The sequence below is a fragment of the Plectropomus leopardus genome, chromosome 6, assembly GCF_008729295.1.
Source record: "Plectropomus leopardus isolate mb chromosome 6, YSFRI_Pleo_2.0, whole genome shotgun sequence".
In the NCBI taxonomy this organism is placed as follows: Eukaryota; Metazoa; Chordata; class Actinopteri; order Perciformes; family Serranidae; genus Plectropomus; species Plectropomus leopardus.
The window spans coordinates 33,262,075-33,280,187 of NC_056468.1; the positions used below are offsets into that span (position 1 = coordinate 33,262,075).

General features: G+C 37.3%; 1 protein-coding gene across 1 annotated transcript in view; it reads right to left on the minus strand.

Annotated features, from left to right (window-relative positions):
• Nucleotides 1–8,576: 8,576 nt before the first annotated feature.
• The window catches only part of ppil2 (peptidylprolyl isomerase (cyclophilin)-like 2), a 38,864-nt gene continuing 29,327 nt past the window's right edge, over nucleotides 8,577–18,113 (minus strand). Inside the window, exons 8-12 of the mRNA XM_042488603.1 lie at nucleotides 17,127–17,183; nucleotides 12,129–12,201; nucleotides 11,467–11,529; nucleotides 10,462–10,604; nucleotides 8,577–8,822 (exon numbers count right to left, since the gene is read on the minus strand). Coding sequence (XP_042344537.1) covers nucleotides 8,720–8,822; nucleotides 10,462–10,604; nucleotides 11,467–11,529; nucleotides 12,129–12,201; nucleotides 17,127–17,183 — 439 coding nt within the window. The 3' untranslated portion in view covers nucleotides 8,577–8,719. The remainder of the gene's footprint in view (nucleotides 8,823–10,461; nucleotides 10,605–11,466; nucleotides 11,530–12,128; nucleotides 12,202–17,126; nucleotides 17,184–18,113) is intronic.

The window sequence follows — 18,113 nt, forward strand, 5'->3', positions numbered from 1 at the left end:
AGCGGGTTTTCATAACAGATCTGCACAAAAATTAAGCTGCATTTTCGAAAATGTCAATAAAACACAATTGCGAGATGACTGTTTCCACTGAGTGATGATCTGCGACTCTCGTGATAACACTCAAAGAAGCATGACGATGGATGTTTAATCCATTAGCAGGTTTATTTCTGTTGCAGCCTCCGCACTCGCCGTCATTACTTCCAATCAATATAAGTGAGCAACAGGTGAGCCGCTTATACGTGGGAGCGACCACATGTGAGGGATTTCTGTGAGGTGAAAGTCCACGATTTCACACTGAATTGTTGATTCAAAACTTCCAGATGATCCGCTCAACTTTTGAAGAGATGTGATGCAAACAGCTGCATCACGAGGGAGCCAGTTCCAACGACTTTGACACAAAATTCACTTGTGTTCGAAGGTCAAGGTCACTGTGACATTTTATCAGTCTCCCGTTTAGAAAACGTAACATGAAGTGAAAATTTAAGCGATATTTTCTAAATTTCCATAAAACACAATTGCATTTCCGCTGAGTGATGTTATGCGACTTTCCTCTCACGATACCATTACAGTAACCATGGCGATGGATGTTGGCAGGTTTATTTCTATTTCAGACAATCAATAAAGCCGATCTAATATCGTCGTCTTTGCCTCGTATCAGAGTTAAGAAGATCTCGGTTTCTTCCTCCGTCCACACGTACAGTCATGTTTTGTAGAACGTCATGTGACTTTGTTGTACTTTCTCTTCTTTGGGTTTAATGGCGTTTGGCATCCATAAAGTCATATTACAGCCAGCCGCTGCTGCACATCATATGAGCTATAAAAGCAAAAAAAAAAGTGTTTCCATTGCAGTTTTGCGAAATATGGCTTTTTCGAATTGCCTTTTTCAAAATACCACCTATTATCACCTAGTATTTCAATTTGCGCACTTCAGAGTGTTTTTGGCCATAAGCTGAGAACCTTTAAGAACCACCTTTAAGTCCTGCTGATTGTACAGATCTTCTGTAATGAAGAATTTCTGTGTTTTTTTACAGACGTGGATGTAAACTGGAGGTGACTGGTGCACAGAGACATTAAACTGTGCGGTGGGATATGTAGTCTGTCATAATCTTAATCACTGAAATAAAAACTGGGCATGCAGACGATGTAACGGCAGATGTCGTAGCAGACAGACAGTTGGGGGAACGGTGTTTTGTGATTTGGATAAATGAAACCTTTACGAAAAAATCCATCCACTGTACTCTCATTTCTGACATTTTTTCCTTTTCCATTACTGTTTAGTTCTGCAGCTGTCCAATTTCCCCGCAGTAATCACAATCATTTCATTTGATCTCCTTGTGTGTGATGAGTGGAAAGGTCTGGAGAATTATATTAGACGCATTCAGAGGCCAGTTTGATGAATCCCCCCCGCAGCCTTTTTCCACAAAGAAAAGCCAGTAAAACGTCGTGTTTTGAAACAGCAGCATTGTTGATTTCAAGCCCTTTTATGTTGTCCCTTGAAAGCCATCAAATTACCTGGATTGTCCCTTTTCACACACAAAGCCAGCAGCTGCCTTTGTTGCTTAGCAACAGAGGAAGCCTCCGCACAGTTTGTTTACCGTTTTTTGATTTCTAGTAAAAGTAAAGTGGAATTCACAAGAAGGCGTACCGAAACAAACGAGATCCTAAACACAAATTCAGGCTGCGGTTACAGTTCATTTAGGAGGCGAGTCGCAGACTGAGGCTGCTTATGATTCAGTGTCATCTCGAAAACAGCTTGTTCCATCGGTGAAATGTGATGTGAAATGAGAAGACGTGACTCTTTTTTTTCTTAACTGCAGCTAAAAGACATAAAAATGATATAGAGACACCCTGAAACGCCTCATTACGGATGTTCAAGATTACATTAACTGCCACCTGCTCTTGCAGATTCAGACAACATATATATGCAGATAAAAGGGCTCTGTCACACTGTAACATTTGTAATATTATATATATTGTGTATATTTACCTAAAAGAAAACTCAATACCTTCCTTTTTAGTTTGGTTTCTAATTTTTTTTTTTTTATTGACGGTTTATTTATACATTTTCGTCTGTTTTACCAGTAACTATTATTATTATTATTACTATTATTTTAACATTTCTATCTATAATTTGTTATGTTATCCTTTTATTTTTATTAATGTATTTATTGTTATTATTTTTTAAATAGAAAACATTATGTTTTATCAAATATTAAGAGTGTTTCATTTATTTATTTTACTTATGATTAATATTATATTTAATTATTTTTTATCTTTTATCCTCTGATGTTTCCTCACTTAAGGTAGCGTTTCCTCAGTTCCAGGTTAACGAGTACTCTTATTTTAGCTCTTAATTAATAAGCATGATGACTTTTTTTTCCTCAAATGTGAAACTTTTTTTTTTCTTGCACTGGGCAAAAATTTGTGACCTTTTTTCTCTTCTCTTTGTAAGAGCGCTCTCAAACACTTACATTTTGTCTAACCTAAGAGAAAAATAAATAAATAAATAAATAAATAAATAAAAAAAAATAAAAATAAGATTACTGACCCCCAAAAATTAATCTCAGCACTAACAAATAAGAACAAATTGTGGATACGAGCAAAAATAAGAGAACATTTGTTTGTGTTAGTAAAATCATTACAGTTATTGCATGTTATCAGTTAAAAACCTTAAATTTCTTTTCACCTCTTTCTGTTTATGACCACGAATGCATTTGACAACAAGCACCTTTTCCACAAAAGTGTCTGTTTAGGAGCTTTTCCGATGGTGGAGACTTTTTGAGGCTCACTTCAGCATCTCTCTCTGGACTGTGTAACATCATAAATGTTTTAGATCAGAAAGCTACAGCCGCGATGTAGCTCAGATAAACCCTTTGCCCTCTGCCGTGGTGCAAAAGGAAAGGAGTGTTGAGAGTCACAGATTACCTCCTTTTCCAGGATGGGTGATTCATTTCCTTGTCTTTAAAATGTAACAAGTGACCTCTACTGCTTTCGGATCAGGCTCAATGAAATGGTCGCCTCATGTAAAATGGAGGGCCGCCCTGCGAAACGAAAGCAGACAGCTCATGGTTATAATTTTGAATGGGAGGGATATAAAAAGCCTGAACACTGGTGTTGACAGCTCGGTCCCTCAGGGGCCGGTAAGACTGGAGGTTGGATGTTTGTTTGGGCTCTGGAGGGAAACATCTCTATGAAAGCCAGGCGGGTTTTTTTTGTTTTTTTTTGTTTTTTTTTGGCCAGACACAGCTGAGACAAATTCTGTTATTCATTGTTAAAGCCACTGTTTAATGCTGGCAGTAAAATCCAAAAGAAAATGGGGAAAATTTGGTGTCGAATCAAAGGCTGTTTGGACTGCTATTCAATTTAATGCTGCAAGCAAATGCAGCATTGTTAGTCAGTGCTGATGCAGCAACTTTATGTTGACACTGAATTATTTATTAGAGTCTTGTTTACTTTTTTTAAAAAATCAGTTATTTCCTTGTGCAACTTAATTTATTTGTGTTCTATTTACGCAAAGTTACTTAAAAAAGCTAAAATGAATTTTTAGTTATTTTTTTCACATCCTAGACTTCACATATTATACAAATGACATTAAAAAACATCATAAACGAAATGTAAAAAAAAGACAGCATTTTTAAATTATGTAGTAGACATATCACCAAAAGAAACAGCCCTAAAATTCTACAAAAGGTACTAAAATCCTAGATATATCCTAAAATACTAAATGTAGACTACTTTCCTAAAAATTCTAGAAATGTCCTAAAATCTGAAAAAACGTCCTAAATTCCAAGAAATGCTCTAAAATCCTAGAATGTCTTGAATCGAAAACAATTGCAGAAAATTCTTGAAATGTCCTAAAATCTTATAAACACCCTAAACATTTTGAAACATCCTAAAATTCTAGAGACAAATCTTAGAAACGTCCTAAAAAACCAAGAAACCTCCTGAAATCTGTGAAACCTCTAAAAATCTGAAAATGTCCCTAAAACATCCCAAAATTCTAGAAATGTCCTAAAATGTCCTAGAAACATCCCAAAATTCTAGAAATGTCCTAAAATCCTAGAAAAACATCCCAAAATTCTAGAAATGTCCTAAAATTAGAAAACTCATCCCAACATTCTAGAAATGTCCTAAAAATGTCCTAGAAACATCCCAAAATTCTAGAAATGTCCTAAAATCCTAGAAACATCCCAAAATTCTCCTAAAATGTCCTAGAAATGTCCCAAAATTCTAGAAATGTCCTAAAATCCTAGAAACATCCCAAAATTCTAGAAATGTCCTAAAATCCTAGAAACATCCCAACAATTCTAGAAATGTCCTAAAATGTCCTAGAAACATCCCAAAATTCTAGAAATGTCCTAAAATCCTAGAAACATCCCAAAATTCTAGAGTGTCCTAAAATCCTAGAAACATCCCAAAATTCTAGAAATGTCCTAAAATGTCCTAGAAACGTCCCAAAATTCTAGAAATGTCCTAGAAACATCCCAAAATTCTAGAGTTGTCCTAAAATCCTAGAAACATCCCAAAATTCTAGAAATGTCCTAAAAATGTCCTAGAAAACATGTATGGGGCTCCTGTGACTGGCCCCTGGCCTCCTGTCATTCTGCAAACGTGACCCCCAAACAAAGACCGTGAGTATCCCTGGAGAACACGGTCGTAGATCAGGGCCAGAAAACTAAGAATGAGAATAACAACATTTCAAACAGGACGTAAACATGAAAGAAGTGGATGATAATCCTTGAACGTCTGAAACTGTGGAGGAGGCTGAACCTGATAACAAACTGACTGCTGAGTGAGTAACTCCACACAACACTCACCCACTCGCTCTCTCTTCCCCTACAGTATTTCTGCCGATGTCTATTCTCAACGGTCGACTTCAAAAGGAGGCCTGGAAATAAAAAGTGAGAATGAGAGGGAAGAGATGATGATGATGATGATGATGATGATGTGCACAGACTCACATTACTATTTTATGCACGTACACTGAGAGATTCTGGTCAATTTTTATTACAGTGGTGAGGAGGTGGGGTGATAACTTCACTTTATGAAGACTGTGTCCTCTGCTTGGCCTTTTATATTCGAGATAAAACTGGATCCAAAAACAAAAAAAAGAACAGTGATTAGAAGTATTCCACATAACAATTGTGTACATGATACCTAATAACTGTGTATTTACTGTAAGCAGCTGCTCATGCCTGTTAAAGGGAGCTTATCTTAATTGAAACTAGGAGTTGCCTGGAGGGCAAGACAATTTCTTGTCCTCCCGTTAAAACCAATTTTTCAATTTCTTAATATCTTGACATTTTGAGGGAAATTCGCTTCTGCGCTTTTTGTCATATAGAGCAGAAGACTTTCATATCTATTTTTGAATTCTTTGAGAACTGGACTGATGTTAATTTTCTTGTGTTAACGCCTTTCAAAAGCATTTAAACCGTTGACACCCAAGCAAATTAGTGTCTTTTTTTTAATAAAATGGAATTATAATGGCAATGAGTAACATGGCAGGAAATGTCCACACAAACTGCAAAAAATGTAAAAGGTAACAAGAAGAGAGAGAGAGGAAAAAGTGAGAGAAACAAAAAAAGATAGCAAAGAGGGGTTAGAAAAGAAACGAAAAAATATTTATTTATAATGCAGTTCAACACAAGGTTGCAGACTACAACAAAACTTTATCAAAACCTTTAGAGAACAAACAAAACTACACAAACATTAAAAACTACACAAACAAAGTCCATTAAAAAGCTGTTTGATTGGATTAAACCACAAATACTACGAATACTACGAATACTAATATTTAGGTAATTTGTAGGATTTTAGGACATTTCTAAGATTTGAGGACATTTCTCAGATTTTTAGAGGTTTCTCAGATTTTAGGAGGTTTCTCGTTTTTTTAGGACATTCCTCAGATTTTGGGACGTTTCTGGGATTTTAGGACATTTCTAAGATTTTAGGACATAGCTCAGATTTTTAGAGGTTTCACAGATTTTAGGAGGTTTTTCTGTTTCTTAGGACATTTCTAAGATTTAAGGAGGTTTCACAGATTTTAGAACATCTCTTGGAGTCTATTAAGGACATTTCTAGAGTTTTAGGACATTTATTTTCTGGGATTTTAGGATGTTTGTAGGATTTAACGTAGTGTCTAAGATTTTAAGACATTTTTAAGATTTTAGGACATTTCTAGGATTTCAGGACATTTCTCTGACTTTGGACAATAAGGACTTAGCTAGGACCTCTGATAGGATTGTGGATGATCCTCCGCTGGCACTTTTTTGGATAAACAAGCTTGATTTTGATGCTGCTTTATGCACTCTGGCACCTAATTTAAACCTTATGTTTTATTTTTATTTAGAATTACAAAACGATTAAGGGCCAATAAACTGTAAACTGATTAGACTCAACACTACGGGTATCCCTAATTTTCTGATAAGTGGTGTGTTTTTAGACAAGCGAGGACATTATGTGAGAAACTTCCCTCTAAAGTTGCTGATTGCTCGTTACTCCACAGTCTCAAGTCACCAATCTAACGCTTGCAAGAACCACAGGCCTCAATTATTCATTACATTAGCAACTTTACAGGCTGCTGGAATTCATTTCATGCCGCTGTGCTGACTGGACATTTGGGAGACCGTCTGAAAACGACTTCCCCATCAAACCGCAGCTCACTTTTAGCACTCCATGTGTGAAAAGGATAATCGTGTAGGTCTGGAAGTTGAGTTTTGGAGGGCACAAACTTCATTTCCCACCTCTCGTATTTACAAAGCTTCTTGTGGCTCGGGCATGTGGAGAAACACTGAGGACACTCAAGGGTGTATTCATTCAGGTAAAAGCCCAAAGCTTGCCAACTGCTGCCAAGAGCACGGCTAAATAATGAGGCTCGAGTGGAGCAGCATTAGGGCGATAACCAAGCGCCCAATAAATTATGTGTTATGTGACACAAGGGTGCTATCACCAATACCACCGTTTCTCCCGAGCAACACGGATCCTAAAAGGAATGATCCCACACAGCTTCATGCAATTACGCGCCTGTCTCACAAAATGAAAGATTTTACATTTGGTGCCACTAAAGGTGTTTCGAGGCAAACGTTTCTAGTGTGGAGAAAGGTAAGAGTTTTGAGGTTGATACTCAGGTCGCATAAAACTCTACGGCAACACATACAGTTCAGCGTCCAACAGACTTGTCAGATATCCAACAGAAGAAAACAAAAACACACTACTGACCAAAGGAAACAGATATCTGCTGCTGTGGTTGGTGGTAAAACATGAACTCTGCAAACACACAACTTCCCAATAGGCTTTGACATTGGAGACCAATTTAGGAAGGGGACTTCTGCTCTATGTGGCGAAAAACAAACAAACACACATCTGCCTTGAAAGTTATATTTTTTCATTAACTGACCAAATTTAGACAAATTAAACAGTCTGTTTTCCTGTTTTTAAGGCATTTCAATCTAGATGGAGATTTTTCCAAAAACAACCTGAAAACACTTATGAGGACGAGCTGCAAAATGTCCCTTCAGAAACACAGATGTCAACATAAAATGTAAGTTCATTTTTTTCTGTGTTTGTTTCACCCAGCGAGCGTTTCTGGGTGATTGCTTTGTGTAAGTTTTACAGATAAAAAAACCTTTTTTTGCTTCTGCTGCAAAAACAATGGCAGTACAACATTTTGAAATTACCCTCTGGCAAAAAAAAAGGGCTGACGGCAACAAAGCTGCCATCGCAGAGGATCGCAGTGGATTTTTTTTAAAAGCACTATTAAGTCAATTCAACACACACATAAGTATAAATATAAAAAGGGCTGTTGAAAACAGGAGAGCAATCACTCCTGTAACAGCATGCCACAGTAAACTAACAATAGCGTAATTTCTTTAATTGTTGTTTACTGAAACTGGAGAAATAGGAAGCGTTTTTGGGGTAATTTTGTCATATTTTGTTAAACTCAGTGATGCTGAATGAGAGTTCAGAATACAAACATTCAGGTATTTTTTTGTCAAATTATACTGACAAAAGGGTTTTGTGAACGCACAGTAGTTAGTGTAAAAAATCAAAAAGTGTTTGTCCTAAAATAACTAGACCACCAGTGTGGACATAAAGCCACCAAACTCCAGATTCACTTTTTTAAGCCTGTGCCACCTGATGCAATAACTATAACTCTTTCTGTGGCGCTCTGCGCTGAGTGATTATGGGAACGTGACAAGCGAATCCATTAAAAACACTCGGGAGTCGAGCCAAAGTAGAAACGGCTCGGAGCTGAAACAGCTGCATGTCGTCGTTCTTCAGCCGAAAATGAACACAGCCTTGTGTCGGGGAGTTAATCATGTTCACAAATACTGATTAGACCGTCCTGAACCAAACATTGATTAAACTGTCCGGGACAAAAAGAAATCGATCACGTGGTTTTAGCCCAAATATTGATTGGACTGTCTTGGCTGACAAAGATAAGATTAATTACACAGAGTTTCCTCCAAATAAGTGCTGATATCTTAATGCTGCTGCACCAAAACTGTGTCAATACATCGTCTGTAAATCAACAGTGTGTCGCGAATGAAGACGTATAAAAGGAGCTTAGGACGTTATCTTTGTAAAAAGTAACTTTAATCTTTTCACACGCCAACAATACTGAGAGACAGCAAGCATGGATGAAATTAATTTTGCTCAATCTGAAGAATATAAAAAAAAAAAAAGCAGAAAAAACAGGTGAATGTAAAGTGTGTCGGTGCTACCAGGAGCTGAAATCTCCAAAGGTGGTCTTGCCTTTGGACTTTTTGGGTGCTGCTCCACTGGTGGACGGACCGCTTTCATCCTCCGCAGCTGAACGTTTCCTAAATGAGAAGCAGATAATGTCACAATCAGCTATTTTTGGTTCCACTGTTTCTTGTAGTTTATGGGTTTCTCTGATCTGTTCTTCTGTTTTACCTCTCATACTTGTTTTCTCTTAATAAATTCAGTTGTTTTTGCCTTTGCATAGTACAGTAAACAAGCCTTTCAGATCTATTTTTCAGAAGCAGATGCTATTTCAAACCAGACTGTACAACAATGAACAGTTTGTTCCTTCAGTTAGACTTAAAAAAGCTTTATTATCAATTAATCTGCAGAAAATCAGAAAATTATGTACATAATTCTAATCTTCAGGTTTTCCCACACATTTATTTAATTATGGCGGCTGAAAATAAATGCCACCCAAGAGAGAAACCTCACTTATCTCTTAATGCACACTTTAGCCAGAGTACATTTACACAACATTTACAGTTCAGTTAATGCACCTTCATTTTGCATAATGACAGTAATTTTTATAATCTCACAAATGCTACAGGGTTATTGTGTGAGGTGTATTGGATGTAACACCTTTATTTATTTTTGTCAAAGAAAAAAACAAAAAAAAATGTAATGGAAATGTAATAGTGCAAAGAGACAATTTTCCCATTCACGCTGGGCATTGTTTTTTTTTAGTTTTAGTTTACATAAAGTGCCAGAGTGCATAAAGCAGCATCAAAATCCAGCTTGTTTATCCAAAAAAGTGCCAGTGGAGGATCCCCTGCACACCCCGACAGAGGTCACAGCTAAGCTCCTAATGTACTAAAGTCCTAGAAATGTCCTAAAATTCTTAAAATGTCCTAAAATCTGAGAAATGTTCTAAAACTCTAGAAACATCCTACAATCTGAGAAAAGTGCTAAAAACTGAAAAACATCCTAAAATCCTAGAAATCTGTTAAAATCCTAGAAACGTCCTAAAATCTGAGAAATATCCTAAAATCTGAGAAAGGGCCTAAAATCCTACAAATGTACTAAAACCCTTAAAACATCCTAAATTTCAGGAAATGTCCTAAAAATCCGTGACTGGCCTCTGAGCTCCTGTCATTTAGCAAAAAAAGGCCCCATGCAACCAGGTTAGCTGAGAATCTCTGATCAGATGTTTCCATTTATTTATCAAATTTCTTTTTCTGAAATTGAACTTCAGCAAACTGAAGTGCAAGTTGTTCCAAGTATTGCGCCATCACTGCAAAACAAGTGTTAGACATAAACTTAAAACAAAATTTAAAAAATGTTGTAATATCACACAAAGACAACACCATGTACCTGAACCCAGCGAAAATATGCTCTGGACAATAAAGCCGAATTATGCCCATGAGGGAAATAGGTAATCTTCAATATAATTGGCAATTTTGCACATTATGTTTCTGCTCATTCTGTGTCGCTGTGTTATCCTCATGTTTTATCATCCATTCATTACTATCCTGTTTCTCAGGACATTACATCAGACTGTGAGGAAAAATGTGACGCTGTGTGGGGGCCAGGTTAACTTTATAATCCAACTTCTGCCTGGAAGGTGGAATAAATATTCTACTTCTGTTTCTGCACACGCCTACTACAGCAGGAGCAGAGTGAAGTTTGATGAATAGTAAATTAGTGCGCGCGCGCGTGCGCGTGTGTGTGTGTGTGTGTGTGTGTGTGTGGCCTTACGTCGCAGCAGGGTTGATGTATTTCCCAACACCTGCTTTGAAGGTTTTTGGCGCCTGCTCCTCCTTGGCTTTCTTCTGGGCGATGCTGGTCTGCTGTCTCTCCTCCTCCTGCTTCTGCAGCTCCTTCTCTCGCTCCGCTGCGATCTGAAGTCATGACAAATCATATAAATCCCAAGAACTACACGCCGGGTGAGAGGACGCAGAGGCGACGCTCACACAGGAGGACTTCATGATCACTAACTGTTGCTTCCATGCCGACACATGCACTGTGTGGAGTGAGTGTTTCATCTGCAGGACGGACAACAACACTGGAAAAAAACCTTTTTACACTGATTTGACGTGGTTAAAGGGTTTGGTGTATAATGGTTTTACACACATGCTTTAACCTTTTGAAATCTAGATCAACATCACTTTTCTTGTAATGCATCAAGACACATTTCACAAGCATTTAAACCTTCAAATCCTGTGCAAATTGGTTTGAAAGCGTATGAAAAAGTCAATGAGCAGCTTCACAAGAAATGTCCTGCAAGTTGCAAGAAAACAGGAGATTTGGAAAATTATTTTTAAAAAAGCTAGGACATTTTTTTTTTACAGAAAAACAACTGTAAAACTGTATAAATATACTTATTATTTATTTGAAAATATTTTTACAGGATTTTTTTTCTTTTTTTGCACTTTTTATCAAGCCATTCCCTTGTTTATTTGTTGTTTGACTTTTCTTTTTTCTTCTAATTTTCAGTTAATTTTTCTGTGCCTTATTTTTTTTTTTTTACAGAAGTCATTTCCTCTTAAATTACTCATTGCCAAATGTTTTTGCAATAATTGAAGACAGTTTGCTCAGGTTTCAAAGCGTTAAAATACAGTCACATTTTTTGTTGTGTTTGCGCTGTACTCCATCACTTTGGAAAACGGACTTCAAAGCTTTTTTCGTAGAAACAGTCTATAAATTGTGGCCCTAAATCGTCCTGCTGGAAGTGCTTTTATAAAAATCACCATGGATACAAACCTGAGCATCAGCCTCTTCGTACGGGTCCACGAACACAGTCGCAGTTATGATCTTAATCTCGGACTGTAAAACAGAAAAAACAGCGCATGGATCACCCAGAGGAAAACTAAATAAATTGTCCTTATGCTGGTCACCATTAAATTATCTGTAAATAATAAAATATCTAAAATATTAAGCTCTGCTATCATATAATGTCATAAACCAGTCTCCAAAAATACCTACCACCTAAAATATGCAGAAATAAAAGTAAGTTTCTGTTTATAGGTTGAAAACACAATTTTGCATTTTTAAAGCATATTTCTGAATTTGAATAGTAAACTCACACGTTGCAAAGACTGTTTAGCCACTTGTTGGAAATTTAGCCACTTGTTGGTATTTCAACCTCACTGGCCCACATTTCATTTCTTGTCTTAACACCTGATCTTTACAGGAGCCATGTGAAAAAACACGCTGCCGTGGCTCAGCTGCTTTTAATGTTCGGGATCTAGTGAACTTGCACGCTTCTACAGCTGCACTGGACAGGTGTGTCATCAGCTACGTTTCAAAACTGTAAAACGAGATGTCATAGGACCCAAGAAAAACACATGGAGGGATACACCAATACATTTTTTTATTAGAATAAAAAAAAATGCTCTAGAGCTTAAAAGGTCACTAATTCCAACCTTTGGTTTGTCTGTTTTGGGATCACTCTCCACATTCTCCATAGCTGTGAGTGCCTCGAATCCACCAACAATCCTGCACAAGAGAAAAACACAAAATATACCTCATGACATAAATCTCTGTAACAGCAAAAGAGACTTGGGCTGCCCACATGGGTCCCAGATCCAAGGTTCCCATGCATTTTCATAGACAAGATTTCACAACTTGTACAAGACTTTTCAAGAATCTGTAATTTCAAAAAAATATTATTTTTTCTTTTTGACCTTTGACCACCAAAATCAAATCTGTTTATCCTTGAGCACAAATGGACGTTTGTGCCAAATGCGAAGAAATTCCCTCAAGATGTTTGGGGAGATATCCCATTCACGACAAGAGACGGCTATTGCAGATGCAGAGGCAAAAAAACGATTAAAACACATCAGTGAGTCACACTGTTGCAATGGGTGATGTGTTCCTTCATTTGCATGAATGAACACACACACACACGCACACGCGCACGCGCACACGCACACGCACACACACACACACACACACACACACACACACACACACACAGTAGTTAATTTTGACTCAATCCCACATACAACACCCTGCAACCCAAATACTCACTAGAGCACCGAATGTGAATAAATTCGCCATTGTTAAATAGTCCCTCAAAAATGCACAAATATACTAAAGAAACCTGTATACCACCATCTCAACCTGTAAAATTTTAGTTTTTATATATTAAGTATATCCTTCAGGGGCTGGGGGATTTGTGCAGACCTCATTATATTCCTCAGACAACAGTCAACATGAGTTGCTGCGAAAAAAGCAAATGTTTATAGTCTTTGTTATCCGCACAGTGGCCTCGTGGTGTAAACGCAGCAGAGAAAACAACCTCTGAAGATACAGAGTCTGTCAAAACGCTGAGGGGCCAAGAGGCGAATCTGTTAGCGACTCCCCCGCTGCAGAGCACTTTAAAGAAGTTGCTCTCACTTTGCTCTTTTAACTGCAAAGTCTTCATCCAGCTGCTCCTGTGGGGGCCGCCTGTTACCATGTGTAGAGTGAGAAGACGCACACAGTGCACCCGATAGCTACTGCAGCGACGGCGGGGGTCTGCTCAGGCCACATGTGCTCTGCTTCCACATGTTCAGATGAACAGAGGAGCTCGCACACACCAAGACTCACTGACCGCGTAATTTCAGACAAAAATATTAGATTACATATCAGTGCAAGACTATCATCCTGTCAGTGGATTCAAATAGACAGGAGACGGAAAACACCTTCCGGTCAGCACGGAAAAACAAACAAACTGAACGGCAGGACAGCAAATTTAAACATGCATGACAACATGTTGCTGCGGTAAACTAGTACTGTTTAACCCTTTAAAAGTAGGGCAATTGGTTTGATTTTTTTTTTTTTTAAACATGGGTATAAAGCAATGAGCAATGTAACAAGACTTGGCACCAAAGTCATCAGGATTTTTTTTTTATTTTAAAGAAAAAGTAACAAGAAAATTATTTAAAAATAAGCACAAAAAAGGAGAAAGAAATGGAAAAACCTACAAACAAACAACAAAATGACCCCCCGAAATGACCCCCCAAAACAACTTTCAAAATATATATATGTATAATTTTTTTCTCTGTAACATGATATAAAATATAGGATTGTAATAATAACAAACATAGTTTTCAGGGCTTTTTTCTGTCACTTTTTAGCTAATTTCTTGCAATTTGTGGAACATTTCTTGCCAAGTTGTGCGTTGCCTTTTTCATGTTTTCAAGATAAATCACACCAGTTTTCTTGGGTTAAATAGCTGAAAGGCATCTGAATGCAGCACAAGAAAACTGATGAACACCCTGGTTTGTTAATGTAATAATGTAGTTTTTCTAGTAATGCATGTTGCTATATGTGCAGTGTCCTCTTAACATTCTGTTGTAAATATAAATGTGAGTAAAATTATCTCTTAAATGTTAGGTCAATCATTCATTTATAACACTGATAGTTAAAGGGAGAACTTTTACTTGGTGTATTCCTATTTATGTTTATCTGAAAAATAGATGACAGGATTTCAGTGTTTTTCCTTCCTGGCAGATCTAATAAGGACAATCGCAGGAATATCCCCACATAAAGCACACAACACAACAAAAATTTAACTAAATTTACTTCATTTTTAACATCTCTGGTGTTAAAATTGGACAGTAGGGGTCAACAATATGGATAAAAATAACCTCTAATTGTATTTGTTATTTTACATTTCAGTAGAGATTAATTATAAAATGATTCACTTTTAGAAAAATCATTTGCAGAATTTTTGCTGGATAAAACAACAGGAGAGGGATCTCTATTTCAGCTAATCCAGTGAATTAAATAGCTGATAAATTCAAATACTCCATCGCAACAACGCTGCAAAAATGACATAAAAATCCAATTTTACCACAAAGCAGCAGAGTCATCATATCGCCCACATCGCCCTATCACGCATTTTTAAAAACTGAAGGCAAAAGTCAGCTGGCAAACATAAAGCATCACATCTTCCCTTTGAAGGTATTCTGAGCGGATTAACATGTCGACCAATCCAGAGCGATAAACAGTCATTCAACTACAAAACAATGCATGCAAAAATCAGCACGATTAAGGCAGCCCGTGTGAGAATCGAGAAAGCTCTTTATATGTGGTGTCCTCATTTTTTGATTCATCCCTGTTCTCCGGCAGCGCTGTCACTCGAGATAAAAAAGAACATTTAGGATCAATGAAAGGTCGAGTTATGTAGGAAGAGGACTGACATGGAAGTTTTCCAGGAGACGTCTGTCTGAACATCCAGGACCAGATATTTGAAACCTGAAAATGTTGCAGGTCGCATGTGTGAAGAGTATTTCTGGCTGTTTATACAGTCTATTTCTCTCTCTCCTCTTATTTACTGTCGTCTCTCTGCTGTCAGTTCTCTAATAATAAAAAAAGATTCTGTAGACAAGCAGATTGCAGTAGCGGCAGTGGAGATTATCAAAGGTAGAAAATACACTCCAAAAACAAACGCCAATGACTTCACAAACAAAAATGCCAAATACTTGTTCGTTCCAGCTACTGAAATGAGACTTGAAATGCTGCTTTTTCTCTGTTTTATATCACTCGAAATGAATATTTTTAGGTTTAGACTGTTGGTCTTACAAAACAAGACATCAGACGCCACTTTGGCTAATTATAAATGGCATTTTAACTATTTTCTGATATTTTATAGGCCTAATGTTTAATGAATTATTAAGATTACTAATACACTGATCAACCTTAAAACGTAAAGTTGTGGTTGGTAACTTTATAAAAACAACTTTTTTGTCATATTTTCTGCAACTGTCACTCCAACCACTGTACACGAAATAGGCAGAAAGTAAACAATAGTTCAGGTCAGCACTGTATTAAAATCTCCTACATATCTATTTAATTCATAACGTAATTATTAATCTGTATAATTATTAAGATGGATATATTTTTTTAACTAAAACACAGCCAAACATCTTCTATCTATTCCATGTATAACTGGATTTTTTACACTGATCTGTATAATTATCAACATGAGCATGTTTTTTTTTAAATAAAATGCTCGCGGATGCTCACGGTGGGATAAAGAGCCGCATGGAGGACGAAGCAAAGAAGCGCCGCAGATATAACGTCATCGACACGCTGCCGGTGGAATCAAGGTGTAAACAAATACCGATAGAATCTGAGGTTGGCAAAAATATTCACTGTTTTTGGTCGTGTGTGAAGCTGCAAAGATATTGGTTGGGTATTGTGAATGAACTATCAATAATTTTTCGTGTCTCGATGAGAGTTAGACCCTTCGTGCCTCCGTCTTGGTCTCCCAGATGGACACTTAATTAACAAAGACAAGTGACTGTTCAAGCATTTGACTTCTGAGGCGAGGAAGAATATTTTGCTTTTCTGGAACAAGAATGCTACTGTGACAATGAAGTCGTGGCACAGTATCATAATGGAGTGTATCCCTAATGAGTAAATCACTTGTATGCTTCACTGGACGCTTTTTACAAAGTCTGGGACCTTTACTCCGCTAAATTCACGTTTGTATTTTTACTTTATTCTTCTTTTTCCTTTTAATCTCATCTCTGAATTTTCTCATATTGTGTCTGAGCTGTTCCGTGTCTTTAAAAAAAGGGGACCCTCTTTAAGATCACTGAACCTTTTGGAGCATTTGAACTTACAGGACTGCACTCAAACTACCTTGCTGTGGCAACACCTTACCAACCAGGCAAAAAAATAAAGGACAAAAGAGTCCAGTCTGATTTGCTTTTCAAAAAAACTTCCCTCCGTGAAAGAGTTCACATAATGTATAGATCAGGTTCAGTGGATTGACATCTCCGGCTCCATTAAAGACTGTCGTCTGAAAGCCTAAAAAGCTGGACGTGGGGGTTAAAGCAGAAGCTTTTTAAGCGTGTTGACCATGTGAAGAATCAGTCAGTTAAAAGCAGTCTGAATATTTTTAGACAACTAGCACAGCTTTCCCCAAAAAAGACAACCATTTAAGATCATGCTCCGCTCAGCAGAGAGAGAGAGAGAGAGGGGGGGGGGGGCTTTCAGTTTAGATTCAGCATCCACTAAATTTTTCACTTCTCTTGGCCAGGAGTCAGACTGGAGGTCACAATACAGTTTGCACTATCTGGAGCTCCAAAGGAACCAAATATGTATTAAAGAATAATATGAGAGGGTGAGAAATAGAGACGGAGAGTGAGGAGGAGACTAAGAGGACGAGACCGATGAAGAAGAGCTAAAAACGAACATGTGGCGTCGACCCAACTGTTTGTATAAACGGCACCGAGCATCAAGCGAGTGTCTGTCAGGATCGCCACCTTTCAAAGCTGTCTGCCTCAGCTGCTAAACTACACAAAACACCCACTGAGCCTCAGCGGAGTCAATTTAAAACATGACACAGACACAGACACAGACACACACACACACACACACACACACACACACACACACACAAGAACTAAGAAAAAAAGGTTTACCTCCCGAACACTGTGTGCTTCCTGTCGAGGTAGGTGCACGACCGGAACGTGATGAAGCTGAAAGAAAACAGAACAAAATGCAAAAATGCAAAGTCGGGTTAAAAAAGTAATGAAAACAAACAAGAAATCTATAAGGGAGCCTTTACAGTACAGACTGGTTACATGACTGCTTTAGCTTTACTAAATACACAAAATAACCTTCAAAAACAAATATAAAAAGCACATTTATACTATTTTTTTCACACAAGGTCAGGATAACAGTTCCTTTAAGCCTTTGCCCTTCTTTATAATTTATAATCAGTATATAATAATAACTTTATCTATATAGCACCTTCACAAACAGATGTTTACAAAGTGCTTTAAAAGAAACGGCAAAGGCAGGAACTCACATCCCAAACAGAGAAAAGTCTATAAAAGTCCAACAACAAGGTCAACAAGAATAAAGCAAATAAAAGGAATAAAAGTGACAAAGCAGGCAGATCTCATAATGCAGTTAAAGTACTAAATGAATTAACTTTTAGAAAATATACAAGGATATAAAAAGTAATTTAAGAAATACGATAAGAAGATGACGTCACATCAGTGGGGATAAAACAAAGATAAGGTAAAAACAGAAAAATAAGAGACACAAGAACAAGTAAATAAATTAAAAGATGAAGAGATGTGAGAATAAGACATAAAAAGGATAAGGAACGGATAAATATAGCAAGAGCAGAAAATGAAAGAATAGTGGAAGAGAGATTAAAAAACAAATAAATTACATAAGAACAAGTCTGTAAAAGTGAGTTTTAAGAAGTGATTTCAAAGATGTCGCTGATTCTGTGAGCTTCATCTCCTCAGACAGGATGCCCCGAAGTCGAAGTGCCCTAAAGGGACGGTCTCCTTTAGGTTTGTGCCTCGACTCTGGAGCGACCAGGAGGGCCCCACCTGAGGATCTGAGGTATCTGAGTATTTTCAACTATCTAAATGTTGTTTTTTAGGTAAATC